At 38.8% G+C, this 25,719-nt stretch overlaps 1 protein-coding gene across 1 annotated transcript in view; it reads right to left on the bottom strand.

Annotated features, from left to right (window-relative positions):
* Arhgef26 (Rho guanine nucleotide exchange factor 26) overlaps positions 1-25,719 on the bottom strand; it is a 111,159-nt gene that overhangs the window by 71,188 nt on the left and 14,252 nt on the right. The window contains exons 4-5 of the mRNA XM_051198660.1: positions 13,510-13,566; positions 10,483-10,643 (exon numbers count right to left, since the gene is read on the bottom strand). Of these exons, the coding sequence (XP_051054617.1) occupies positions 10,483-10,643; positions 13,510-13,566 (218 nt within the window). The remainder of the gene's footprint in view (positions 1-10,482; positions 10,644-13,509; positions 13,567-25,719) is intronic.

The raw sequence follows: 25,719 nt of genomic DNA, 5'->3' as shown, positions 1-25,719 counted from the left end.
GTGATATGTATAGCTATATTTTTCAAGACATCCCCGAAGCTCTCACCACTTTCAGACCCTAATATGAGAGACATATGAGTCTTAGGTAAAATTTGCATATCGCTTCTCTGTGAGGCTCACTGTCTGAACCATATACCACTGAAGATCTAACAGCTGAGGAAAGCAATACTGGCAGGAATTTGGAATTCTCCAGTGGGAACTGGTGATAATGTTGCTTCAACAAAGACCTAAAAGAAAAGGCTTCGTATCCTATGGTTATCCTGACAAACATCAGCTCTTGCTGAGGATGAACTCACCCAGCAGGTCACCCACAGAGGGCTAGTGACCCACTCAGGGATGAGATAGCCATTCCTTGCTCCATTATCAGGAAAAGAAATGCAATCAACAAAAACCTGTCTTCAAAGTTGGGAACTAGTTAATGCCTCGAAAGCGGAAATAAAATAGGCAAAGGCAAGTGTTTCTTCACTATACATCCCTAAAAGAACACAGGAAAAAGGCGGGGGGGAGGGAATTCCTTCATGTTTTGATCAACAGCTTGTAAGGGAAGAGAATTATGAATCTGTTTTGTTTTGATTTTGAGACAGCTAGCCTCGAACTCACAGAAATCTGCCTGCCTCTGCCTTCCAGATGCTGGTATCAAAGGTGTACACCACCATCACTGGGCAAGAGTTTTGAATCTAAATATTATTTTTCAAGGATAATTCATGACAAATGGAAATCTCCTGGTCCAAAAACAGTACTGAGATAGCGCTCAATCTGCCAGTCAATGAATAAGGCACTCAGTGCGCCATGGCACTGCAAGCTACCTCCATTCTGATCACAGACGGAGTTTTATGGAAGTAAATTAGATATTGGCCAGGAAAGCAGGAAAAGGTAAAGGGATAAAGTGGAAAGGTTCAAATCCTGAGGTGGCATGATCACAGCCAAGGCTAACCAATCATTCCCTCAGAAGAACTTCTCAAAACCTGCTCCAAAGTGCAGTTGCTTCAGAGTTAGGCTATGATAGCTAAACCTGTGACAGGGAGCTTAAAACAATTATTCATCTAAAAGACCTTTAACTTAATGTTACAGACCTCTAAGAAAGTAATTTAACTTTCTAGCTTTGTTCTGCTTTTTCAATAAAATAGGTGAAATTTCCACTTGTGAAATGGATAGTTGAGGACAACCTGGAAGGTGCCTTCCAGCATACTCTTCAAAGCCTTCACATATGTGCACAAGTGTGGACCTGTGTCTGTATAAGTAAATGTGCAAGGAATGGCACACACAATGCAAAGAATGAGAAGCGAGTATGTGGAGGGCCGAGTCCACAGGCAAGCACAAACACTGCCATTGTTCCTGTTCTGGTTCTCCAGATGGGTCTCCCCTGGAGAAAAGACATTCCAATGAACTCCCAATACAAAGACAGTTTGCTAGTTACAAGGAGACCTTTGTCTGAATCCCCACAAGTGACAGGGTCAATCTCAGCCAATCTTGACATTTCCATGGAACCTTTCCACAAAGTTTTTTTGGAAGCCCAAGTCATTTCCCGAAACCTTTTAGAAATCCAAAGAAAACACTGTGAAGATAAAGGCTCTGTTAAGACCCATACCCAATGCCATTCACTAAATGTATGAGCCACTCAATATTCTCCTAGACATACAGTGATTTAATCCAGACTCTGAAAATCATAGAGCATGATAATAATATGCTGAGTTGATACTTAAAATATTATTCATCTTTCTTCCTAAAACACAGAAAAAGAATTTTTAAATTTTTAAGAAAAATTTATTTTCACAGGTTTTCACACAAAGTTGAGATCTTAAAAAATTAAAATAAAATCTGACACAGATTGCTCAATATTTACATTACCACTTAAGAGTTAAAGAATCCATTCACCTAAATCCTGGGAGGCTTTCTAACTTTTCAATAAAAGTTTATTTTGAAAATATATTTTACATACTGAGTATCAGAAAATTACAAATCTGAGTTAAGTCCCCATTTTTCAAACATACATTTTTTTTTCTTTTCTTCCTCAACTCATTGTCGAAGTGGTTGAAGAAATTTTACATAAGCTATTGAGATGCCTTTTTAATTCGGTGAACTGCAAACTGTCAGACACTTGTACAATCTATTTGCTTATTTTCAGATCCACATAAATAATTTGGGTACACTATCTTTACTTGGAAATGGAAAATGATGGATGGTACTTGACAGCATTCAAAAAGGATCAAGTCAGATGAAACGACCACTGTTGGAATGTGGAAGTTTCATACGGTGATGCTTATAATGAGCACACAATAGTCAGAAGCAAACAACTAGAACATGCACAACAGCTTGCCTTTGCAATCCACCCCTTTATCAACCACCCCTCCTGTGCTTAAACCAAGTGCTAGATTTAACTTGGCTAAATCATCGAGTTTACATTAAGATCTTTTCCACTGCCAAAAAAAAAAAAAAAAAAAAAAGAAGAAAGAAAGAAAGAAAGAAAGAAAGAAAGGAAGAAAGAAAACTGGGTGGGTGGTCTTGCTTGTTTTACTCACAACTGGCAGAGTCAAAGAAAAAAAAAATCCATGAAATGGTTCACAATCCACAGCTGCAAATGGAAGGCAGATGAAATACTACAACTAAACCCCAGCCATTGTTTCTTTTTCCATAGATTTCTATTCTAGTTTAAAATTGGTCACACGAAACTAAGTTGCTAACAGTGTAGTGGGCTCCAACTGGGAACTTTATCTGAAAATTAAACTCTCTATGTGATAACTCAGAATTCATAGGCTTATGCAGGTGAAAGGGGGTGTGTAGTCCCAAATGCCTGCATAAAGGTAATAGGAACAGTCCAGCTGGTAGCCAGAGCATGCCAGGACCTTTGCCAAACACTGGTATGCAAACCTTACCATTTACATGGAAAACACCTGGTTTTAGTTGCCAACTAAGTCCTAGCTAATATATTCTGTATGATTACAGTAGCATCTGTTTGCTTTGGCTTTGACTTCAGTCAATATCAAAGAAGATGGCTAAAATGGCATGATGATATGCTATGACCCATCACCAGTGTCCTAGGTTCACATCTTTGATGCTGTGATAAAACATTGACCAAACCAACTAGGAGAAGGAAGGGGTTTATTGGCTTATACATCCACATCACAATCCATCCCTGAGGGAAAACAGGGCAGGAATCTGTGGGCAAGAGATGAAGCAGACACCATAAAGGAACCATGTTTTCTGGATGATTCGCACTGCTTTCTTACACAACCCTGCCCCAGGGTGGCCGTGACCACAATGGCCCTGGGCCCTCACATATTATTCTTGATTATTAGTCAAGAAAATGTCTCGCAGGTATGCTCACAGGCCAATCTTACGGAGGCAGTTCCTCAGTTGAGGTTCTCTCTTTCAGATGGCTTTGATTTAAGCCTATTCTTAAACCTTGTTCTTGACCAATGCTGGCAGAGGCACTTAAATATAGAATATTTTTTAAAAGCTAGAAAAGTAAAATCCAGACATATTTCAGACACCTCTATGGGTAAGGATGCTTGACTCTGAGGCTATTTCTTGGCTTCTTTTGCTGCCAATTTCAATGTAAACTTCATGAGTTGCCTAGAATAGTTATTGAGCTTGGGTTTTCTAGGCCCAAAATACCTCTGCTGATACCTGTCCCAGTGAATGTGTCATTTGATGGCTCACATCATCTTTATCAGGATTCCACAATGAGTATGTGTTTCCAGTTACCCAGCAGCACCTGATGTTCAGCTTTACAAACCCTCAGCTCATCCACCCGCTTTCTGTATCTGCATTCTTAACTAGAAGAACTGCATCCATGGAGATATTGGTAGCCCTTATTTTTCTGCTTAAGATGACTACTTATTTCTCCTTTGTCACTTCCACACATTTGTGTGAGAGACTTGCAGAGAATTTCAAATAGACTCGTTGGGCATCCATCTCCAGGTGGAGAAAAAGCCAATAAAGGTCACAGAGATGGCTTCTGTGTTTGTCTGTGAAGTGTCAGCTGAAGAAGTTGGTTTTAGGAAAGAAGAGAAAAAAGATACAGTTTATCTTCTTAATAAAGGCAAGTAGAGCAATGAGTTCCCTTTCCCAAGAGTCTCTTGTAAATTATATTACATGTTGAGTGAAGAGAGAACATTTGCTAACAAGAAACTCCAGATCAGCCATCACTTCATGGCAAAAACTAAACTGTCTCTCCATCTAAAGAGTTCTGTATTCTCTGGCCTAGTTACAATTAATATGCTTTTCTTTTAGAACTTAGCTGTATGAATCAAATAAGAGGGGGAAATGTTAATATTAATGCCATTAAAGGCTTTGGGAGATTTACTGTTATTTGGTTAATGCACTAATATTTATAATTTTAGTACCAACAGAAAACATATTTTGGAGTACATATAAGTTGGGCGTGTATTTGAACAAAATGTCATTTTTTGGTACTATTAAGCAATTTCATAAGACATGTGTACTTAAAATAGTATTTAACATCCCTTGATATCTTAATTTTAATATAACTTGATTTAAATGGACAAGCAAATCAGGTAAGAACTGTTTAGTGTGTTTACTATTGTCATAGTTTACTCCCTACACAAAGCAGGAACAGAAAGATTTGGGATTTGCTGCTCATTATACCCCAGGAAAAAAATCACCTCCCCAGGATATAAAAGCACACTGAAGGTCATTCTCCCTGTACTCTACAGAAGACAGGCATAGTTTCCACTACAGAAGACGGATGTTTCCACTTTTTAATGGGAAAAAAAGAAAGAGCTTTTCTACTTGCAAAGCTCTTCCACTACCTACTTTACAGGATACAAGTAATAACACACAATATTGCTAGCAGGACATAATATTGAAAATGAGTGTATAGAATTGGAGGTAAAAACAAATAGTCATCTAATTTTCATTTTGCAGAAAACTTCTAACACAATTAGCCTTTGTTTAGACTTCATATTTTCTAACCACAACTGGAAGGCTGATACTTTGCAGCAAATGAGTTATTTTCCTTTGATGACAGTATCAACCTTTAATAGTGAAGTATTTTAAATTCACAAATAATTAGAATTAGATATATTGCAAGTTGATCTAAAGCAACAACACTATTAATACAGCAGTATTATATGTAAATTATTCTAAATGGATACTCAAGAATTAAAGAGAGCCACTGAAACAGGCAAAGCACATGACATGTGTGTTATCTATTTATAAAACAAACCTATTTGCTTTTAAGTGGAAAAATGTATCAAGTGTTTGTATTTTCATAATTAGGCTTTTAGAGCATCCTTAATAGAGAAAAAAAACATGAGTCAGGCTTCTCACAAATTTGAGACACAGGCAAGACTATCACTCAGTTAAGGTATAAGTAAGTAGACCCAGGGTTAGGAGTCCACGAGGTCCACAGACTGGCCCAGAGCCATCCTGGTACCACAAGTTTTCAAGCTTTTCTCTAGTCAGAGAGGCATTCTTTTCTAGGAGGAACAGGAGGAGAGTCAGCAGGAGGCTAGCTTTCCCTCCATATAGACTTGTAACAAAGAGTTAGAAAGCAGACAGTTGCCAGGTACACAGCACCAACAGAGATGTTATTGAGAGGCAAATTCTCCAGGACCATAGAACTAAAGGTCGGTACCCACTACATAGTTCTTACACCACCCAGCTCACGTATTCCAAGCACAATCTCCTCAAATGTCTCTGGGTCACAATGCTGATATTCATTTTCTTTGTACTGCATCTATAAATTTCAAGGTGGGCATTCACATTTGTCAAGGACTATGACCCAGGCACCATCTACTAATATCAACTCACAGGATTACCCAAAAATACGTTTTCTTGGAGGTATATGGTTTCATCATCACCACTTTAAAAACTACTGTTATAAGGTTGGTAAGTTATTTAAACCATAGTGATAGGAACTGCCTTTGTGATTCAATTCTACAGCACCATTCAAGAGTGGGGCAATGATGGTGCACACCTTTAATCCCAGCACTAGGGAGGCAGAAGCAGGAGGATTTCTGTGACTTTGAGGCCAGCCTGGTCTACAAAGTTAGTTCCATGACAGCCAGACTATTAAAAAGAGAAACCCTACTTCAAAAAAACTAAAACAACAGCAACAACAAAAATACTTCTTTAGAGTTGTTTCATTTCTTTCTTCTTTACTTTTTAATTTGTTTGTGTTGTTTTCCTCCTTTAACAAGCTCTCACTATGTAGCTCTAGTGGAATTCAATTACTATGTAGACCATGTTGGCCTCAAACTGAACTCACAGAGATCTTCCTGCCTCTGCACCCTGAGTCTGATATTAAGGTTTGGGCCACCAGGACAGCCAGTTTCCTCCTTTCAGCTACACACCTTCTCTTCACGTGCCACTTTCTCACATTTACTTCTTTATCTCCTGCACTAAATTCCCACATTACAGAACCTCCATTCATAGTCAGCCTGGCAGAAGCCATGGAAGCAAATGAAACTTTGCTCTTTCTACCAAGTCCTCAAGAATCCATATTCTAAACATCTTTTGAGTTCTTCCTCTTTGTTTTATCATATTCCCATCATCATTGATTATGTTGCAAAAACTACCTCTAATCTCTCATCACACTTGCTTATCTCTACAGCAGATTCTACACGTTCCTTCCAGCACACTCACCCACTATACAAATGCTAAGTGTAAAATTCCTCAGCAAACAGTAGAAAACCAGCCACATGAGCCTTGCCATTCATCTACTCCCTTCCTCTCCTTTGACCTCACCATGGCCCATAACCTCTAGTGTGACCCAAATATCCCTGTTTCCAGAGATGTGTTAGGCTTTAGGGTGCTTCTAGCACATTTGCCACCACTGGTCCCACAATATCAGCACCTCAAGGCAGACACTGGCTAAAATGTGGTGTAGTCCTTAGCCTAGCAGAAAAGGAGGCTCTGTAGAGGTGACTAAAATGAGTCATTTGCCACATAGAAGAGAATCTAAAAGGGACATATCACTGACAGATGCCTATGTATACACTTACAATCAGAATGGTCTTTGTCCTTTCTGCCTGTGTGCAAATAATGCTATCTTACATGGAAGGACCTCCTGGTATTTAATCATCAAACAGAGTAGCCTGAGGTACCACAAAGGGTACCAGATGTCACGCTGACAACCTGGATGTCAACAAGGTTCTGACCTCAATCTACACTAAATATGCTATCACCTACAGCTACTTCTTTCATTACATAAAAAAACAATCATGCCGACAAGCCTGGCTTTGCTACATCCACAGTGCTCTGCTAAATAGCACTGTTTATTGTAGGTAATTCTGAATATATTATGACAAAAATAATATTTTAAAACATTCTTCTAAATTTTTTTAATTGATTGCATAATTAATCCTGCTATCGGCCTATAACTCAATTAAACTCACATTACTGAATTCAGACTCATTCAAGAAATTTTAACTTCTAAATTCTTTTTTTTTTTTTTTTTATTGTTTGTGTTACATGTTGCCCAGGAAACTGCATTGTGGCACACCATAGAACGTTTTGGTCAGTGATAGACCATACATAAGATGGTAGTAGTCTCATAAAAAAATATAATGAAACTAAACAAGTTCTAGGGTCTAACTACTTTACAATGGCCATGTGGTCACAGAACAATGCTTTACTCATGTTTGTGGTGACACTGGTATAAACAAGCCTAAGGTACAAAAGCACAGTAGGACACACATTTGACAGTGATAAAACTATGTCAGTGGTTCACAAATTTCCTTGTTATACTTTTATCACCAAATTACATTCCATTTCCTTAAAGAACAAAAGCTTATAAAGTTATATGCCATGTTACACTGGTAACAGCATCCTGTAACACATCATTCCTGTGTCTAATTTTTTTTTTTATGCTTACTTAATTCTGCTTTGTTCATGGCTCTAGGAGAAATAGCCAGTATCGTCTACATTATGCTTTTACTTAGGTGTGTGGTAGACTATACCACCTACGTTTATGAAAGTACACTCAATCTAAGGTGTTTTCACAGTGACAAACACTACTCCCAGTGATGGATTTCTCATATCTTATCCTGCTTGTTGAGCAATATGTGAGTAGATACTAATGTCCTTGCTATTACCCTAAGGCTTCAATAGCCTATGTTCATTACTTAGTACAGTCTATTTACTGTGCTGAAAATATCACTAATTTAGTATCAGTTTGACTATAGTATGTTCCAGAAAGCTTTAATTTTTTTTTTAAAGAAAAGGTCTTAAGAAAAATGCTAAATCTACATTGAGATAATACTCCTTGCTAACCAGATTGACAAAAAAAAATCTAAAGATTTATTGACAGACTGCTGGAAAGGCTGTGGAGGTGCAGGGACTTGTCTCTTCTTAGTGGTAATGCAAGGTTGTTCAAATACTTCAAGGGGAATTTGGCAATACAAAACAAAAAAATGCATACGCATTCACCCTTTGGTACTGAAATTCCTCCTCAAATTTTTCCCAAAGATAACTGAAACACAACAAAGCATATGCACAAAGGGCAATAGTGAGACTGGGGGAAAAAAGCCTATTCATAAACAGAGGGCTGCATGAGTAAGCCATGAAACAGCCTCTTGATGGAGAATCAGGTAGCCAGAAATGAGAATGGCTGTCTTTATAAATGATTAGGGAGCAATCTCTAGCCTATCTCATTATGTGAAAAAAGAAAGGTTGAGAGAAGTGTAAGGAATATGTTTGTAGTATCTAACTTAAGTCATATAGTGTGTGAGAGTGTGTGTGTGTGTGTGTGTGTGTGTCTGCATGTGCATGTGTGTTTATATGCATAAACACACATTTACATTTGAGAGGAGGGTAGTGAGATGGCTCACAGTTAAGGGCACTTGCCACCAATCTTGACAACCTAGGTTCAACTCCCTGAACTTAAATGGTGGATGAAGAAAACACTCTTGCAGTTTGTCCTCTGACATCCACACACATTATGGCACACTGCACCCCTACCCCAAATAAACATAATAAAACCCAGTCTTTTTTAAAATTTTAATCATACAAGCAGGGTGGTTGGGACAATGACAGAAGCTGGGCTTCTTGTTTTGATAAAACTGTGTAAGCTTTTTGAAGCTTAGTCAGACATAAAAGTTACACATTCAATGCATGCATTTCGACAAGTTTGAAGTACCTACAGTCTGTTTTGAGTATATCTTGTTCTGCAGATTTGAATTTGGACTTGTTTTATGGTTATCTACTCAAAGTCAAAAACCATCCAACAATGAGCACCTCCTGAATTCTTTCTAAACATCAAAAGATATTAAGGCTCTTGGGGCAAACAGTTGGCTCCAGATCTAAACCAAGAATTGTTACCATGATCTTCAAGTACTATATAGCAAGAAGATGGCCAGAGATTATTAGGGCTAAAAACAGAAAAACCTGAACATCAACAAAGAGAGTACATGCATTACTGGGTACGTTAATAGTTAATAGACAGATGTGCATTTCTCCTATAAAAATATACATTATTTGATAAATAAAGCATGGTGGATTAGAGCAAAAGCATCTGCAGTCTTAGTGAACTGACAGTTCTGAGATGGGTCGTCACCCCCATGCTCCACCCCTTGAGAACTGCTGCCCAACCAACAGGTAATCTGGTGCCTTCAATAAATGATTTGCAATAAAAACTATTTTTAAAAAAGGAGAAACTTTTAATTACAGACATGTAATGGCTTGTAAAATTTAGGTGAAAGAGTTAAGGGGAAGAATAGTTTCCCACAGTGTTACCACTTAAATAAAAATGAGAAAAATTATATTTTCTTACCTAAATCATATTCTATTTTGAAGACACTTTAGGAAGAAATACTTGCTCTAGCTGCTTTTCAGGTGGACAACAAGTAGTACATAAAGAGAATGATTACTATATAACCTTTCATGACATCAACATTTTAACATAAATGAACCTATTACACATGCACACCTATACATACATAAAAAAAATCAAATAGGATAAAATCATAAACCAAAGTACAGTTACATAAGGAAATAATTTTCATTATTAAACACTGAGGCATTTATCTGTCAGATATCATATGTATATGCCTAGAAATATGTTTAAGTGGGAAAAAGCAAATCTGGAAAAGAATGTTAAATACAAGTTTTGAATTATGAAAATGTATTACACAGATGTATCCACTTCTCATGACAAAACTCAATGTGAAATAATGAAAATCAATCATAAAAACAACTATTTTGTACAGAAGATGAAAGCCTGAATCTTCTCCTATTTTTACTACAATAGACAAGTGTCACTGCCTAGCCCAACAGAAGAAATAAAGGGAGGAGCAGATGCATGCAGGGAAAGCCAAAGGTTGGAGAGGCTGAGCTAGCAACCCTGCTGAGACAAGTAGTAAGCACAGATGCTCAATGCCTAAATCACCAGCTCAAAGTAAGTTCTAAAGCTATCACGGGGTGAAGACACCAGCCACTTGGAAGGAGAGAGACTTCCTAACCCCGGCATCACCTTAGTTAGAGGACACAAGTGACCCTGGTAAGTGCTGCCCCACTTACTTTTTGCTGGCCTCACAGACATCTGTGATGTTGGAGAAAAGGTGATGCCGCTCTGTTTTAGTCATCGTGTCGCTCAGTTCTTTAGAATCTTTAAACATCCGTATCAAGATCTCCAAGCTGAGTAAGTAGGAATGCTCAGAAGATATGACTTCAAAGATGGCCTGGCAAATCAAAAATTATAAATACTTTATTAATTAAAATCCATTGAAGAATTGAATACAGCTTTCACTGTTCTCCATAGGAATGACATGGAAAAGGCATTGCCAAACTACTGTCTTTCTAGAAGGCATGTGTACCCAAACTGAGAACTGCCACTGCCTGTACATAAGGAAAAGTTAAAGAGCCAGGATGACTTTCCATGGCATCCTGAGGTCATGCCTTTGCCACAGGGTATAATCTATGGAAGGAAGTAGGGCATGTCATAAAATCTCACTGTGACACTAATTAACCTTTGGGGTCACCTCCTCTAGCCCTGCTTTCAAAGCACACTGCTTCAGGGACAATAAGACTTTATGATCATCACCTCACAAATAGTCCCCTGTCCCCTTCTTGTATTTGTTCCTTCTCTCTGTTTTAATATGACTAATTTTCAGTTAACAGCAGCAAATACTGCGTGGCATGACCGCACCTACCCTTCGAAGGTCCTTAGCAGCCACAGGAATTCTTTTATATAACTCATACAATTAAAAGTAATTCCATCTGCTCAACAAGCCACCCACTCTACTCTCATCAGTGTCTCAAGAAGGAACAAAGCACCCTGGGCAGAGACCCTTGGTAACAAACACGGAGGTTTCTGATTACTATGAATGATGAAATGCCAGGCCACATCTACAGAGACACCAACGACCTGCGTAAAGAATTTATCTACCTCTTCAACAAAGTCAGACTTAGATTCTCCACTAACAAGAATGCTAGGGGAATTTCTCCTTGGGGGTTTGGGATAGGGGTTGTGTAAACATTCTTACAGGCCTGGGTACCTTGACCTTTAGGTCCTGTTTTCTTCAAGCCGGTACCCAGAGAGCAGAGTAGGAAGGTTGGTTGGGAGGACAGACACAGGCAGGTGGATTCCCAGCTGCCCATGGCTGGGCTACATCTTGCATATCAAGTTACTCAAGCTAACTTGTTCAGAGCTAACAGTCTTTACTGCCCCCCCCCCCAAAAAAAATCTGTAAGGTTTGGGAGGCCTTAACCTTAAAGATTCTTGTCTAGCCTCAGCTAAGCTCCAAGGCGTTAACTGATATAACTATTTAAAAAATAAAGAGTAAGAGCATTAAAAATTAGCCTGTACCTTATACAAGTTTATGCAACCGGCACTACTGTCCCTAAGAAATATAAAATAAACTCAAGAAAATTCTCCACTCCTGAACAAAAATAATAGGTAATGGGTGGGTTGAAGGATTTTGTGCCAAGGCACAAATGACTTCAAATGTTTTCAACAACAAAGGCTTCTACAATCACACCCAAAAATACAGACAAAAGACACATTGAACTATGCAGAACAGATCACCTACAAAAGTAAGTGCAGGAAAGTCCAATGTAGTAATGATTGACTATATCACTAAAGAGGCATTGACTACTGGAGAGCAAAGAAGGGTATGCATGAGGAAGACAGAGGAGTTAGAGCATGAGATGTAAGCTGCCAAATATGAGAAATCTCAATAAAGATTTTTCAGAATTCAATAGAAATAGCAATAGACAAAATCCAAATGCATAAAATGCAAAAGACAGATTTTTCTTGAATTTGTAAACAAATAAATAAATATCATTTATTCCACACCAAAAAAAAAAAAAAAAAAAAATCCTTAACCTCTACTAACTCTTGGTAAAACTGATATAGATTTCAGAGAATGGAGCATCACACAGAGGCTTAAACAATGACCAGAAGGAATACACACCGGCACAGACAAAGCCTAAATATGCTGAGTGCAAAAGGTGAACAGCCTAACATTTAAGGTATTTTTATGTATATATAATGCATGATTTAAAAGTATAGATTGAAGAATACCCAGCAACATGTAATTAAACTTCTCTCAATTAAATCAAGGAGAACACAAGATTTTATTAAGTGTTAATGTCTTTTAAATGTGGTACACTTGTGGGTATCCTCAAGTGTTATGTTATATAATTTAACCTTTTTAAACTTAAAGAAATGTCATTATTATATACCCACATATGTTTCTTTTATTACATGCTATTTGAGTAAGACAATGGCAGCTTTACGTCTGTGCAGAATTAAATCACCTGTATGTAAAAGCATATGTATATATACATATATTAAACCACCTGTATGCAAAAGCACATGTACATATACATATTAAGATGCATAAGATGAAAGAAAGTGACAGTGTCAAAATTTCATAAGAATAAGCAAAGCCTGGTTTGTGTGGTGGCATACACCTTTGATCCCAGCCCCTCAAACAAGACCAGGCCAGCCTGGTCTACGTAGGAAGTTCCAGGAAAGCCAAGGCCACAAAGAAAAACCCTGTCTCAAAAGAACAAAACAAAGCAAAAACCAACAACCAAAAAATAAGTAGCAAAACTTTTATACTGTATTGATTTAAATTTCAAGTTATAAAGTTCTATTATCAGTCTATTTTTTTCTCATATAAACTTGATTTTTGGTGTATGTCTTAATTTACAGAAAATCTGTAAAGGCAGTCCATCAGTCCATGTATTCTTTTCCCAGTGTTCCTCTGCAGTGTGCACTGCCCCATCAGAGTATATTGTGTAGAATCCAATATAAGCACTACAATCCAATTTTTGGCTTTTTCAGCTCTAGGATCTAACATCTGTATTTCAACGTATTTGTTCCAGGTGCTTTGTTGTTTACGTGGGAATGATGTTATGACACTTAGCACTATTTTTTCTGTTCTGGGGGCTAACATGGGTGACACTTTATTGAAGGACAAAACTTGCTGTGTTCATGGAAAGAAAACAAATATGTTTCCAAACACTGACCAAGCACAAACAGTAGGGGAAGACAAAAGGTGTACATAGCGTCTACATCACGCAGGGCTCGGAACATACCTCTTGTCTCTTTCTTTCCTCCTGGCTCACTGTGTGAGACAGCCCATTTCTTTTCACCTAGAAGAAAAGGCAAAGTAGAGTTTATCTCCCTGACTTTAATGGCTTGCTTTCTACATAGGCACATTCTTTAAAAGTGAATTGAAAGAAATCAAACCAAATGTGGAATTAGCATAGTTCAATGTTAAAAAACAAACAAACAAAAAGAAAAAACACAATGCCGTCAATTCAAGTTTTTGCTATCCAATTACCTCCAAATTATAAAGAAGTCAGAAATCAAAGGAAATGACTGATGGCTCTGAGTGTTAACTGTCCAGGTGTACCATCTCAACCAACATCCTGTTTGACTTCTGTAGCTCACATCAAAATTCCAATTTCTAAACCCAAGAACACAGGAGGCCCACAAACTCCAAGAAGCAAGGGTCTGGCTTTCTTCCCACATACCTGACACTTGTGTCAATAGAAGGTTGTCATGAAGAGTAACAATCACCCCTGCTCAGGGGTGGGTAAGAGAATCTCTGTGTATCAAAGGGGTATGAAAGCAACTGTGAAAGGAAAGGTGGGAACAAACTCTGTCATAATAGCACCTACAAATGTACTTTTAGAAAAATATTAAGAAGCTGAGGTTAGAAGGCAAAACCTTAAAAGTATTCCTGGCCATCACCATAAGATCTTCATGACAGGGATATCAAGTGATGCATAATTCTCTCTACAGAGTACTATTGTGGAAACGGCAGACACACTACTGTCTTTAGTTTGCTTTTGATAACAATTTAGAGGGCAGTAAATCAGAAAGGAATACCAAATCAATAGGAAAATAAAAAATCACTTGTCACTTATTACATGCTAGGGACTGTGTTAAGCATTTTATATATATTTTCATTGGATTCTCATAAAAATTCTGGAAAATTAATAGTGTTCATAGATAGTGACAAGTGAGGATTAAGATCCAGAAGAACATAGCTACTAGGAGCAAGGCCAGGATTGGGGCTATGCCGGTCCAAATGCAAGGCTTCACTTTTGATGATTTACTGTGACCCTCTGCTCTTTAAGACAGGTGTCCCATTTCTAGGGTTGGGCTAAGATCACTAAGACTCGGTCTCATGCAAGCTCCAAAATACAGTTTCCAAGTGTTTTTTGGACCATGCCCATCGTGGAATGTTCTTATCTTTACCCAGCATCATGACCTGGGGTCAACCTGTCAGCAAGAACTCATGGGTGAAAAAGGCTTCTGTATGTGTTTTAATAAGGCAGGAGACCGGCCAGAAAAATGAAATCCTTCAGAGCTCCATTTGGTGAACCTGGGCAGGAACTTCACAGGATTTCCTGCCTGACAAAGTCCTGGGGGATGGATGTGCAGGAAGGCACAGAGCCCACAATCCCTACAGGTGAGATCACCAGCAAGCCTTTCCTCACTGCTGGCTTCCCTATCCAAGTGGAGTTCAGATCTCAAATTCTGCTGGAGAGGAAAATAAAATACCTGCTAAGAGACCCATAGAGATGACAGCCGGTATTTCTGAGATGAAGAGTACTTCTTCCTACCATGGTGAGAAATGAACAGCTGACAGTTGCCCTATTGGCGTAAGGGGGGGAGGGAAAAGTGTTTTGAAGGGGTTGAACGATAAATGCAAAGAACTGTCACTTCTCTGTAATACTAATGCAATAAATACAAAATATTCCTTTTACCAAGTCATGCATAAAAACCAGTGGCGCCCCAGACAAACTGAGTGCCAAACAAAGACTCCAGGAAGTGTTCTTGAATTATGATTAAGGAAACTGAATTGGAATACATTCAGGGTGGCTGAAAGTTCGCTCTGGTGAGTTATGACCAAGTGGTCTCTTGTGGCTGACTGCCAAGGTCACAGGGCCTGTCCTCCCTCTGTCTGTCCTCCTGTATCAGTCACTAACACCATGGACAGGATGCCAGAAGAATCATTCTGTCCACCTGAGGGCCCTTCCACAGTCAACTCTAAATTAAGCAGCAGCTGAGGTGTCTGGAAGCCGTCTGGCAGCACAAGGTCATGAGCAGATCAGATGAGCTGAGAAGACTGAGCAGTGTGGAGAGAGGACCAAGGACAGAGTGATGTGCAGAACCACTCAGAACACAGAAGCCAGAGAATGGGAGGAGAGAAGACCACAGGAACATAATTCAAGAAAAACAATGAAAAAGAGGAAGGTCAAGTGCAAAGGAAGGGAAAAAAGACGAAAGAATGTATATAAAATGCTTTGAGAAAGCCCTTTTTCAAATAGGTGTTCAAAATCAGAAACAGTCATCTTGTCAGTAAACTTAAGACAAAATGACTAGAAAGTGCAAGGTTTTTTTTTTTCTTAATTATAAAAACCAATTGTGCAGTTTTAAATGTTACATGCTTTCTCTTGCATGCAAGCTTTTGCTAAGAGAATCTAAAGAATGGTCAAGTTTATTCCTTGTCCCCAAGTGTGTTCCTTGCTTTTGATGTATGGAAAAGGGAAAACAACATACTAGCTACTGGGACATGAGAATCCAAATCTGCCATGTAAAGTCAAAGAAATAAACTGCTCAGCTTTCTTTTTATTCCTATTTTTTTTTATCTTTTTTTTTTTTCAACATGAGAATCACAGTATCCACTTTATTCACTTTCTTGGTACTAGTGCTTAGAGAACCCACCCTGTGGGCAGTTACTTCTTTCCCTGAGCTGAACATCCACATTCAGTAGCTGCTGAACAACTTCCCAGTCCAGTTCAGAGCCTCCTGGCATGATTCCAGCATGGCTGCCTCTTTTGTCATTTTTTTTAAGTATATACCTCATATACAAAGCCCCATTGGGTACAAATGGAAACACATAGAGGGCCAGAGTAACTGCATGTGAACTTTCTTGCTTAATTAAATTGACTTATCATCAATAAGTAGGATTTTGAAAGTATCTCCATGAAAGTTGAAGAACTGAAGTCAGTGTGGGCTTCTTGATTTTGGATAACCTAACCAAATCACAAAACTGTTCAGATGTGGTCATGCAGACTGGATACAAAGTCAAACATGTCAATATCGTTAATGTTTTAAGTGAATAAAAAAAAATGTTCAAATAAAGCACCAGAATGTTTAAGGCCATACTTCTGACCTACTAAAGACAGGAAAATATATCTGTGGTTTAAGACAGAAAGTAAAGGAAACTTTGTTACAATATTTCTAATTTCACAGTTGTAAATTACATATTCACTGTTGTAATCAGCATTTGATTTCTTTTCCTTTGATCTTAGTGATCTATATATTTTGGATATCTGAATGACAAATCAACAATCTGTTAAACTTAATGAAGAGCACTTACTTGGATATGGAACTCTCTGGTTCCCTCCTAAAAAAAAAAAAGAGTTTACCAAATCTCTAAAAGGGTAAATACCTAAAACCAAATGACCAGATGTTAATTCATGCCACTTTCCTACTTGAAGTATGAATGCTCGGTCTCCCTCCAAAATTCACATTCTGAAACCCTATCCTCCAAGCAGCTGGTATTAGCTGGTGGAGTCTCCTAGGAGATGATAAGATCATGTGGATGGGGCACTCAGGGCTGGAACTAGTACCCTTAACAACAGGCCAAAGGAAGACCCCTTGCCCCTGACACCATACAAGCATACAGCAAGAAGGACCTGAGTCAGAAAGCAGCCCCTCATCAAACATCAAACCTGCCTTGGACTAAACCTCTCAGCCTTTGGAACTTTAAGGAAAGAATACAGTTCTGTTTCTATAACGCACCTAGTTTGTGGTATCTTGTAATAACAGCCTGGACTATGGCACTCTGCAAGTTCAAGCTTCTCAGACAACTGTCACAGGGAAAGACAGATAGTTTTCTTTATCCATTTCACTCCTGCAGTCAGTACACACACACTAAGCATCTTCACACTGCAAAGAGCTGTCATGAAATTCATTGACTTTATTCATATTTTATGCCCCAGAGCAGGATTATCAACCAAGTTCTCTAAGAAAATCCCTGAACACAGAACCTGTTCAAGAGCCAGTAGTTGGCTCAGTAGACCAACATTTTCTGTGATGCAAAGGTATGTTCTTACCCCTGTGTTTTGTAAGGCTCTTTCTGGATAAGACTGATATCTGTATTCCTTCTATTTCTCCACCACTCAGGGAGAACAGAATAGGGGAACCTGTGTAAATAGACCAACCAAGAGGACTCAGACATGTAGTCGGTTAAAAACGACACTGTATATTTATCACTCTAGTTTCACAAAGCACCTCATACTGGATTCCTATTTGAGCTAAGCCTTTTAAACGTGCTAACATTTACACAATTGCTGAAAATAATCTGTTTACTCATCCCCAGTAGATCACCAGTAGTCATTCTCTACTCACAAGTACCCTCTTCAACAGCTTGGGTACAAAAGGGCTACAAAGAAAAAATTATGCTATAGAATGCAGTCATTCCTGAATCCTTTCAGTCTTCCACAACTGAAGTCACTCCACAAGTATAAATTAGCCAGAGTTCTTTCAGTACAAATGGAACATGGCAAGACCAATAATTTGTGAGAATGATACAGCTGTCAGGGTCCAGAAATGGTGCCCTCTACTTAGAGACTCCATAGACACTCTCTAGTTCCCCTTCATCTACAGAAAAGGATTCTGAGACATCAAACTAGATAAGCTACAAGGCACCATGGGACATCTCTCTTTCAAAGTATCAAAGACCTACATACCTAAGACCAGACATGTAATGTCAAGATGAAGGCACTAATGCCCTCCTAGTGAACAGTGTTTAGAGAGGATGCTATCTGGAGGAATAGAAAGAAACAAGAGAGGAAATGGAGGGAGAAAGAGAGACATAGCCAGTAAGGCATAAACCTTATGGGTTTTTAGTTTACAATATATCAAATAATGTAATAATGTGTCGGTGACTTCCTGATTCCTTTGTTTAAAAGACTAATCAACTCTCTGATTTTCTGTTGTTAAGCTCAACTCTATCACCCTCAACAAAGTCCTAGGCCCTCAATAGCAAGCATGCAGTGTCAAGCAGGTAGGTATTACAATGATAGAATGCCAGATAACACAGGCTAGGGATTGAGGTTTTTGCAGTCATACATAGGCCAAGATTCCCACCTGAACTTAAATTATTCCAATATAGATCTGAAAATACAAGCAAACAAATAAGTAATTAAATGTATAAGAATTAGCAGCTGCTGGTGGTGCATATCTTTAATCGCAGCACTCAAGAGGCAGAGGTGGGTGGATCTCTGTGAGTTCGAGTTCATCCTTGTCTAAACAGTGAGTTCCAGAACAGGCTCTAAAGCTATGCAGAGAAACCTTCTCTTGAAAAACCCAACCAAAAAAAAACTGCTGTGTTAATTCTTGAGATGTAAGAGATGAGCATGATGCATTCCTTCCTCAGTAGCCAGATTTTACTAGCTAGTAGTTCCCCATGTCTAGCCAACTCCTGGTTCAGAGTTCTTGGTTATTACCAATATATCAAATGATTATCATGTACCAGGCACAGTTCTATTCATGCATCTTAAACCCACACCCCTGGGGGTAAAAATTATTATTCCTAGTTTACAAGTTAAAAACAAGACATAGAAAAGTTTACCTTTCAAATCCAAGCTTCCCTGTGTGCCCATCACACAGCCTGAGCTCTCAGCCACTGCAGCACACTGACCTCTAAAAAAGTTCTTCACGTGTGGGTGCAGGTACATTATTTGTGGGCGCATGTTTGTGAGAGTATGTGTAGAGGATCAAAGTCAAACTTAGTTATTGTTCCTGGGGACCAACCACCTGTTTTTGAGACACAGTCTCTCAATGGCTTCAAACTTATGGGTTTGGCTAGGCTGGATAGCCATCATGTTGCAGGCTTTCTGCCTCAGCATCCCCGATGCTAGCATTAAAGCACACACCATCATCCCAGCTCTTTTAGAGCAGGATCTAACTCAGGTCCTCATGTTTGTTACCAACTGACTTGTCTCCTGGATCCCTGCAATTTCCTTATTGAGGTTGGAGTCGTGATTGGCAGCTACTCCTGCCCAGCTCCTCCTCCTTTAATGCCCCAGAAACCACAAGTCATTGGATCCCCAGTGTCAGCTGCATCAGGAGCCGAGCTGTCAGCAGGGCCTCCTAACTGAGCTACTTGATTGGTTCTGACATTCCTCCCACTAAACAAATTCCTCTCCTTTATTTACTGGTCTCTCTAACCTACATCTCCCTGTGTGCTTCTGAGTTTGAACCCAAATGTATTCATTTTCTTCCCCCCAAGTAAGTGTGAAATGTGCTTTTTATGTATACATCAGCAATTAGAAAAGAATATGAGGCTAGCTAACACATAAAAGCTAGACACACAGAAGCAGAAGGGATGTAAGGGTAAAAAGGGGAAATTCTATAATGTTATTTAACAAGAAGGAGTAATTTCAAAAAGTGGACTATTTAATAAAATAATGGAGGGCAGAATAGGAATAGCAATTAGCAGTTGAATAGTTGGGATTGTAGGTGAAGTCAAAGCAGCTGCCAGGCTAAACTGTATGTCAAATTTGCTAACAAGGAAATGCACCTATATTGCTTCTGCATTAAAAAAAAAACATGGGCTGAAGAGAGAGCTCAGCAATTAGGAGTACTTGCTGCTCTTGCTGAGGAGCTAGGTTCAGTCCCCAGCACCCATGCAGTGATTCACAACCATCTGTAACTCCAGTTCCAGGAAACCCAAAGCCCTCTTCTGATTCCACATGCACCCGGTATGTACATGGTACAGATACATACGTGTACATAAAACACACATACACATGAAAATTTTTAAATAAGAATTTTTAAATTATTTTAAAGAAGTTAATATTAAATTTTTAAATGACTAATTAGAAACTAATGGCAAACAATAGGAAATTAGTTAAAGGAACTAAATATCCACTTAATAAAATAGTATATGGGCTTTAAGAAGATATATAGAAGAAAGTTTGATAACAGTAGAAGCCATTTGGAATGGTGTTAAATGAAAAAAAAAAACATGCATTATGCAACTGCAAGTTCACCAACACTGATACTGTTAAAGGAAAAATAACAGGTAACACAACTACTTCTACATTATTGAATTCATGCTTAAAAGAACGTATCTCTATACATATATTTTAAATACTCTTTTAAAGGTTACTTTTAAGTATTTGTAGGGGCATATAAACAAGAGTGCAGGTGCTCATTGATACCAAAGAGATTTTCAGATCTCCTGGAGCAAGAATTACAGGCAGTTGTTGAGACACTCAATGTGGGTACTAGAAACAATGTCAGTCCTCTGCAAGAGCAATATCTGTTCCTAAACCACTGAGCAATCTCTTCAAACCCTCTATAAATGGTCTTCTTAAAGACCAAAGAAGTTATGAACCAAATTTTCAACATGCTTACATAAGAGACTAATTTCTATTTCCTTTTGTCTACTAGTAATTCTTGACCCTCCTTTAATAAATATGCCTCAATATTGAAATGAAAGGATCATTTTCAATAACAAAATAAACTACATTTATTAAATACATTTTAATATCTTCATCGAAATGAGAAATAAAATAAGTAATGCATCCAAATAGAAATGTTTAAGAATGTCAATAGCAACAGTATTTCCTTAAAAAGGAAGCCAGAGAAAGGAGGGATGACCATTAGCAGCTGAAAGAAATAAAGACACTAAGATAAAGGGAGGCAACAAGAAAGATTTGAATCAGGTCCAAACCAAGCAAGGCTTATGGGGCTGTGTTGAAAACGAGTGATGACAGATAGAGCTGTGAGGACCAGAGATAAGGAGGATGGTCAGGCTGGAGTCAGCATACCTGAGAATGATGCCATGACACATACTGAAGGCCTGAGTCAAGAGGGACTGAGGGAGACGGGGAGAGAGGATACCTTTCTTAACAGAAGAAAGAACACCTGCTTGTAAAGGTTGTGCCAGCATCTTAGCCGCTATTTTATTTGTCCTTCTAATAAAGTGGCAGTTGGGTAGGAATGGCAAAATGCAAAATAATGAGTCATTTACAATAACACTGACACTGAGGTTACTTTCCTGGGTTTGCAATAAATTTAACTTGAGCAAAGTGCGTTTCAGGAAAAAAAAATGGGTGATAAAACTTGATGCTTCCTATTAGACATACAAAGTATACAATTGTTTCCTTAGAAGTAAAGTAGCTCATTGTACAGAGATCCAAGGAACAGACACCAAATTCTGTCTCCTTTCTTCCACTTGCCTATGAACCAAACTTTACTGACATACTTTACACACCTATTGGCTTTATTCCTGCTTTTCTGCCTCTCGGGCCTGTTTGACCTGGGACATTTTATGAGCAGAACTCTGCTAATCTTTTCTCCTCTCTATGATTTCTGTGTCGCACACGTTCACATTTTTTATATTCTGAAAACATCACTTAGGCTTTTCATATTCATCATATTCTAAAAGATTCTCCAAGTCCCTAGAGTACACGCTGGTTTCAGGACCATTTTATCTGTTCTTTCCACCACAGTGCAGCAGAATACAAGTGTACTTTGTCATGAGATACTAGTGTTTTCCCCAGACATTGCAGCCTTGTAGTGAATATAATGACTTTATTACTTAAATGTGTGCATGCACACACAGAGACAGAGAGAGAGAAGAGAGATTGAATATATTTGTTATTATACTACACTGATAGAGACCACAGTTGTAATAATATTCCTACAGACCCCTATAAGAAAAACTAGTCTACAAATACAACTTCGGGGGGAGGGGTAGATGGGAGAGAGAACAGAGAAGAGAGACGAGAGGAGAAAGGAGTGCCTTCATTAGGATTTCTATTGCTGTGATGAAACACTATGACCAAAAGCAATTTTGGATGGAAAGGGTTTATTTGGCTTACACTTCCACACTACAATCCATCACTGAAGAAACTCAGGGCATGAATTCAAACAGGGCAGGAAACTGGAGGCAGGATTTAATGCAGAGAACATGGAAGGGAGCTGCTTACTGGCTTGTTCCCCATGGCTTCCTCTGCCTGCATTCTTATAGAACCCAGGACCACCAGCCCATGCATAAAATCATCCACAAGGGGCTGGGCCATCCCAACAATCACTAGTTAAGAAAATGACCTACAGGCAGATCTTATGGAAGCATTTTCTCAGTTGAGGTTCCTTCCTTTCAGATAACTCTAGCCATGTCATGTTGACATAAACTATCCAACACAAGAAAAGAGGAGAGAGGAGGAGGTGGGGAAAAAGAGAAAGCACTATTCAAAGTGGCCAGTAATCACACTTCATAACACATCATGGATGCCAAGTGGCTGGACTCCAGCTAGTCGGGTACCTAGCAAAGACAACATATTTAAGTGACCTATTATGTAGGAGAAAGTAAGTCAGTCGATATAATCCTCTTTCTCAAGAAGCCAAACTTGTCAGTTACATATGGAAGCTGGAAGGATCACACAGGTCAGGCTATGCCAGGCAACCTCTAACCTAAGTTACAGGATATCAGAAAGTCTGAGTATGTAGGACCTCAGTGGGTAAGGAAGGCATACTGAAAATGGGAAAGGAGCCAAATTATAAGAAGAAAAGGGAGCCAGCCAATAGAACTTAAATCATTTCATTGGCTGAGCACTCGAAGGAAATGTGGGGCCTCTTTTCCAGTGACTGGGCACATGTGCCCATTATCAGATGTCCCAGGTCATCTCAAGAGCCTACTGCAGCAGAGTCAAAGCTACCTCCATTTTTATGATATTCTCTCAAGGGCTACATACACTGTGACGTGACCAAGAACAACTCTTAGCACATCAGTGCTCTGGTTGGTAGTTCAACTACATGTAAATTAATCATTATTTTGATGATCCATGGAAGCTCCCAAGATTTCTTGACAGCCAGGTCTGAGACATGCTGTGTGCCATGTGGAGACTGGATGCATGTGTCTGCATCTACAAGCTCCACCATCATTCTATGAATACAACCACACACCTTTGAACTGCACTTCCAAATGTAGGCTTTCTTGACACCCAAAGCAGCAACTGCTCTGTTTAGAAGTCACTGCAGTTTGGTCAGGTGGCAGAGTTCACTTCTCACAGCACAGGGAGAATAGGTTTACAATTCTCTTTTACTGGCAACAATAATTCCCTCTCCTGAGGCTGTTTGTACTCTGTATCTTCTCAAATAATAGACATGCAGATTACAAATGCCCTACTAAGTCAAAGGCAGATGTAGACAGATCATCTGGAGATCATCAGGCCACAAATCCTCCAAGTAAATTCAGAAAATCTGAGTAACAATATTTTGAGGACTACCCCCATACATAAAGATTAACCATCACTTCTGGTGGCCACTGATACTCTCCGAACATCATGGAGACCAGTTATTGGTTTCATCCGCTCAAAGAAACAGTGCATCACTTGAATGAAAGAGAAAATGCAAGAGGTCACTTTAAGGTCAGGAGGGTAAATACAAAACTCTAATGAATGAAGTTCACATTGCAGGGATCTGCACCGTACAACCCTTTCTTTGCAGAGATTCAGGACTCCTCAAAGGGATCAGCCTTTTTTTTTTAAACCTAAGGCCGCATTTTGCACACACTGCTATTGTTCTTGCATGTGTCCCACCCACACTCATGAAAGCCACACCTGGTACACTTGAATTTGATTTCATAGTAAGAACTCCATCGGCAAACAGTATATAGCCAAAGTCAGAAAACTGACAAAATTACCAAGTAAGCGCAGGTGAGTAAAGACAGTTAAGGACTGAGCCTAGGGAAGTCCAGTCTTAGGGATCCAAGCAATGGGAGGCACCAACAAAGAGGATCCTGAAGCACCATCCATGCCTGCTCTTCCGGGTCTCTCCATTGAGCACATTTCCCAAACAAATATTCCTCCACATGGAATCCCACAGCATGACAACATGTCCCTCATAGCTTGACCAAAGTGGGAATTTCACATAAATTTATGAGAATTCTCGACATTTGGTGGGTGCTTCATGCTATTGGCAAAGGCATAACAGCAAGGTATTCTTGCTGTACCTCACTGCCCAGCACGGGGACTTGTAGAGACATGGCTCTTGATAAAGACTTGATAAATGAAGCTATCATCCATCAGTCTCTCTCACTGTTTTTTTTTTTTTTTTTTTTTTTTTTTTGCTCAGTAAAATAATATTCTCATAGTCTGGGCCCCAGGTGCTTGTTTTAGAAAAAAGCATCTCCTTTTGTACTTACACTATCAAAGTAAATAATCTATGCTCATCTCCTACTTTCTTGGGACACCAATCTCTATTTCCCTAAAGGGGCACAGCGTGCATACAAATGTGCATGTGTATACACACACACACACACACACACACACACACACCCTACCTTTCCACATGCTACTTTTACTTCAGAAAAATCAGTGATGTGAATATTGGCATATCTACCATTCAGCCCATAACGAATCAGCTCCAAACAGAATAATTTAGTTCTCTACTTCTCTGCATTTTTCACAATATGAATAAATAAAGTTCAACATGACAAGTTAGATAAAGAAAACATTTTTGTTGTTGTTTTGGTCATGGACATTGAACCCAGAGCCTCATTCATGTTTAGCAAGTTTTCCACCACTGAGTTACCTACACTTTCTGTCCCAAAGTAAAACTTCAAATGTTTTAGTGTATGTGTGTGTACATGTACGCATGGGTGCCTGTGGCATGGAGCATGTGTGGAAGTCAGTTTTCTCCTCCCACCACATAGGTCCCAGGGACCAAATTCACGTTGCCAGATAAGTTCCTTGACCCACTGGGCCATCTCTCTGGCACAGGAAAACCCTTTGCAGGTGATTGTGAACAACATTCAAATGGTACACAATATATAATGAGGTAATAAGTAGTTATAATAAATAAACAAAATACTCAAACTGAAACTGAAAATACACAAGTAAATATTAAACATACATATGTGTATTTTCTAAATAAAACAGAAATGATTCACAACTTTTTTCTCTCTCTCAAAGCATGGACAAGCCTCCACAAAGGGAGATGGCTATATTACTGAATATGTCAGAGGATATCCATGCATAGGTAGCTTAGAGTCTCTGGTTAAAAAAAAAAAAAAAAATGATAGGAATAGTATCACTTCAAAAGTTACAGGAAAAAAAATCTTTGATAAAGTCCAGCATCCCTTAATGATCAAATTCCTAAAGAAACTAGCAATAGGAAGAACCCAGCAACATAATAAAGTGTATGGACAATGAAACTGCACCCAGCATTGTAATAAATGGAGAAACCAATGCTTTTTTTTCCATCTA

This window comes from Phodopus roborovskii, unplaced genomic scaffold, assembly GCF_943737965.1.
Source record: "Phodopus roborovskii unplaced genomic scaffold, PHOROB, whole genome shotgun sequence".
In the NCBI taxonomy this organism is placed as follows: Eukaryota; Metazoa; Chordata; class Mammalia; order Rodentia; family Cricetidae; genus Phodopus; species Phodopus roborovskii.
Note: the sequence above shows the minus strand (reverse complement) of the source record. Positions and strands in the feature narration are given on the sequence as shown.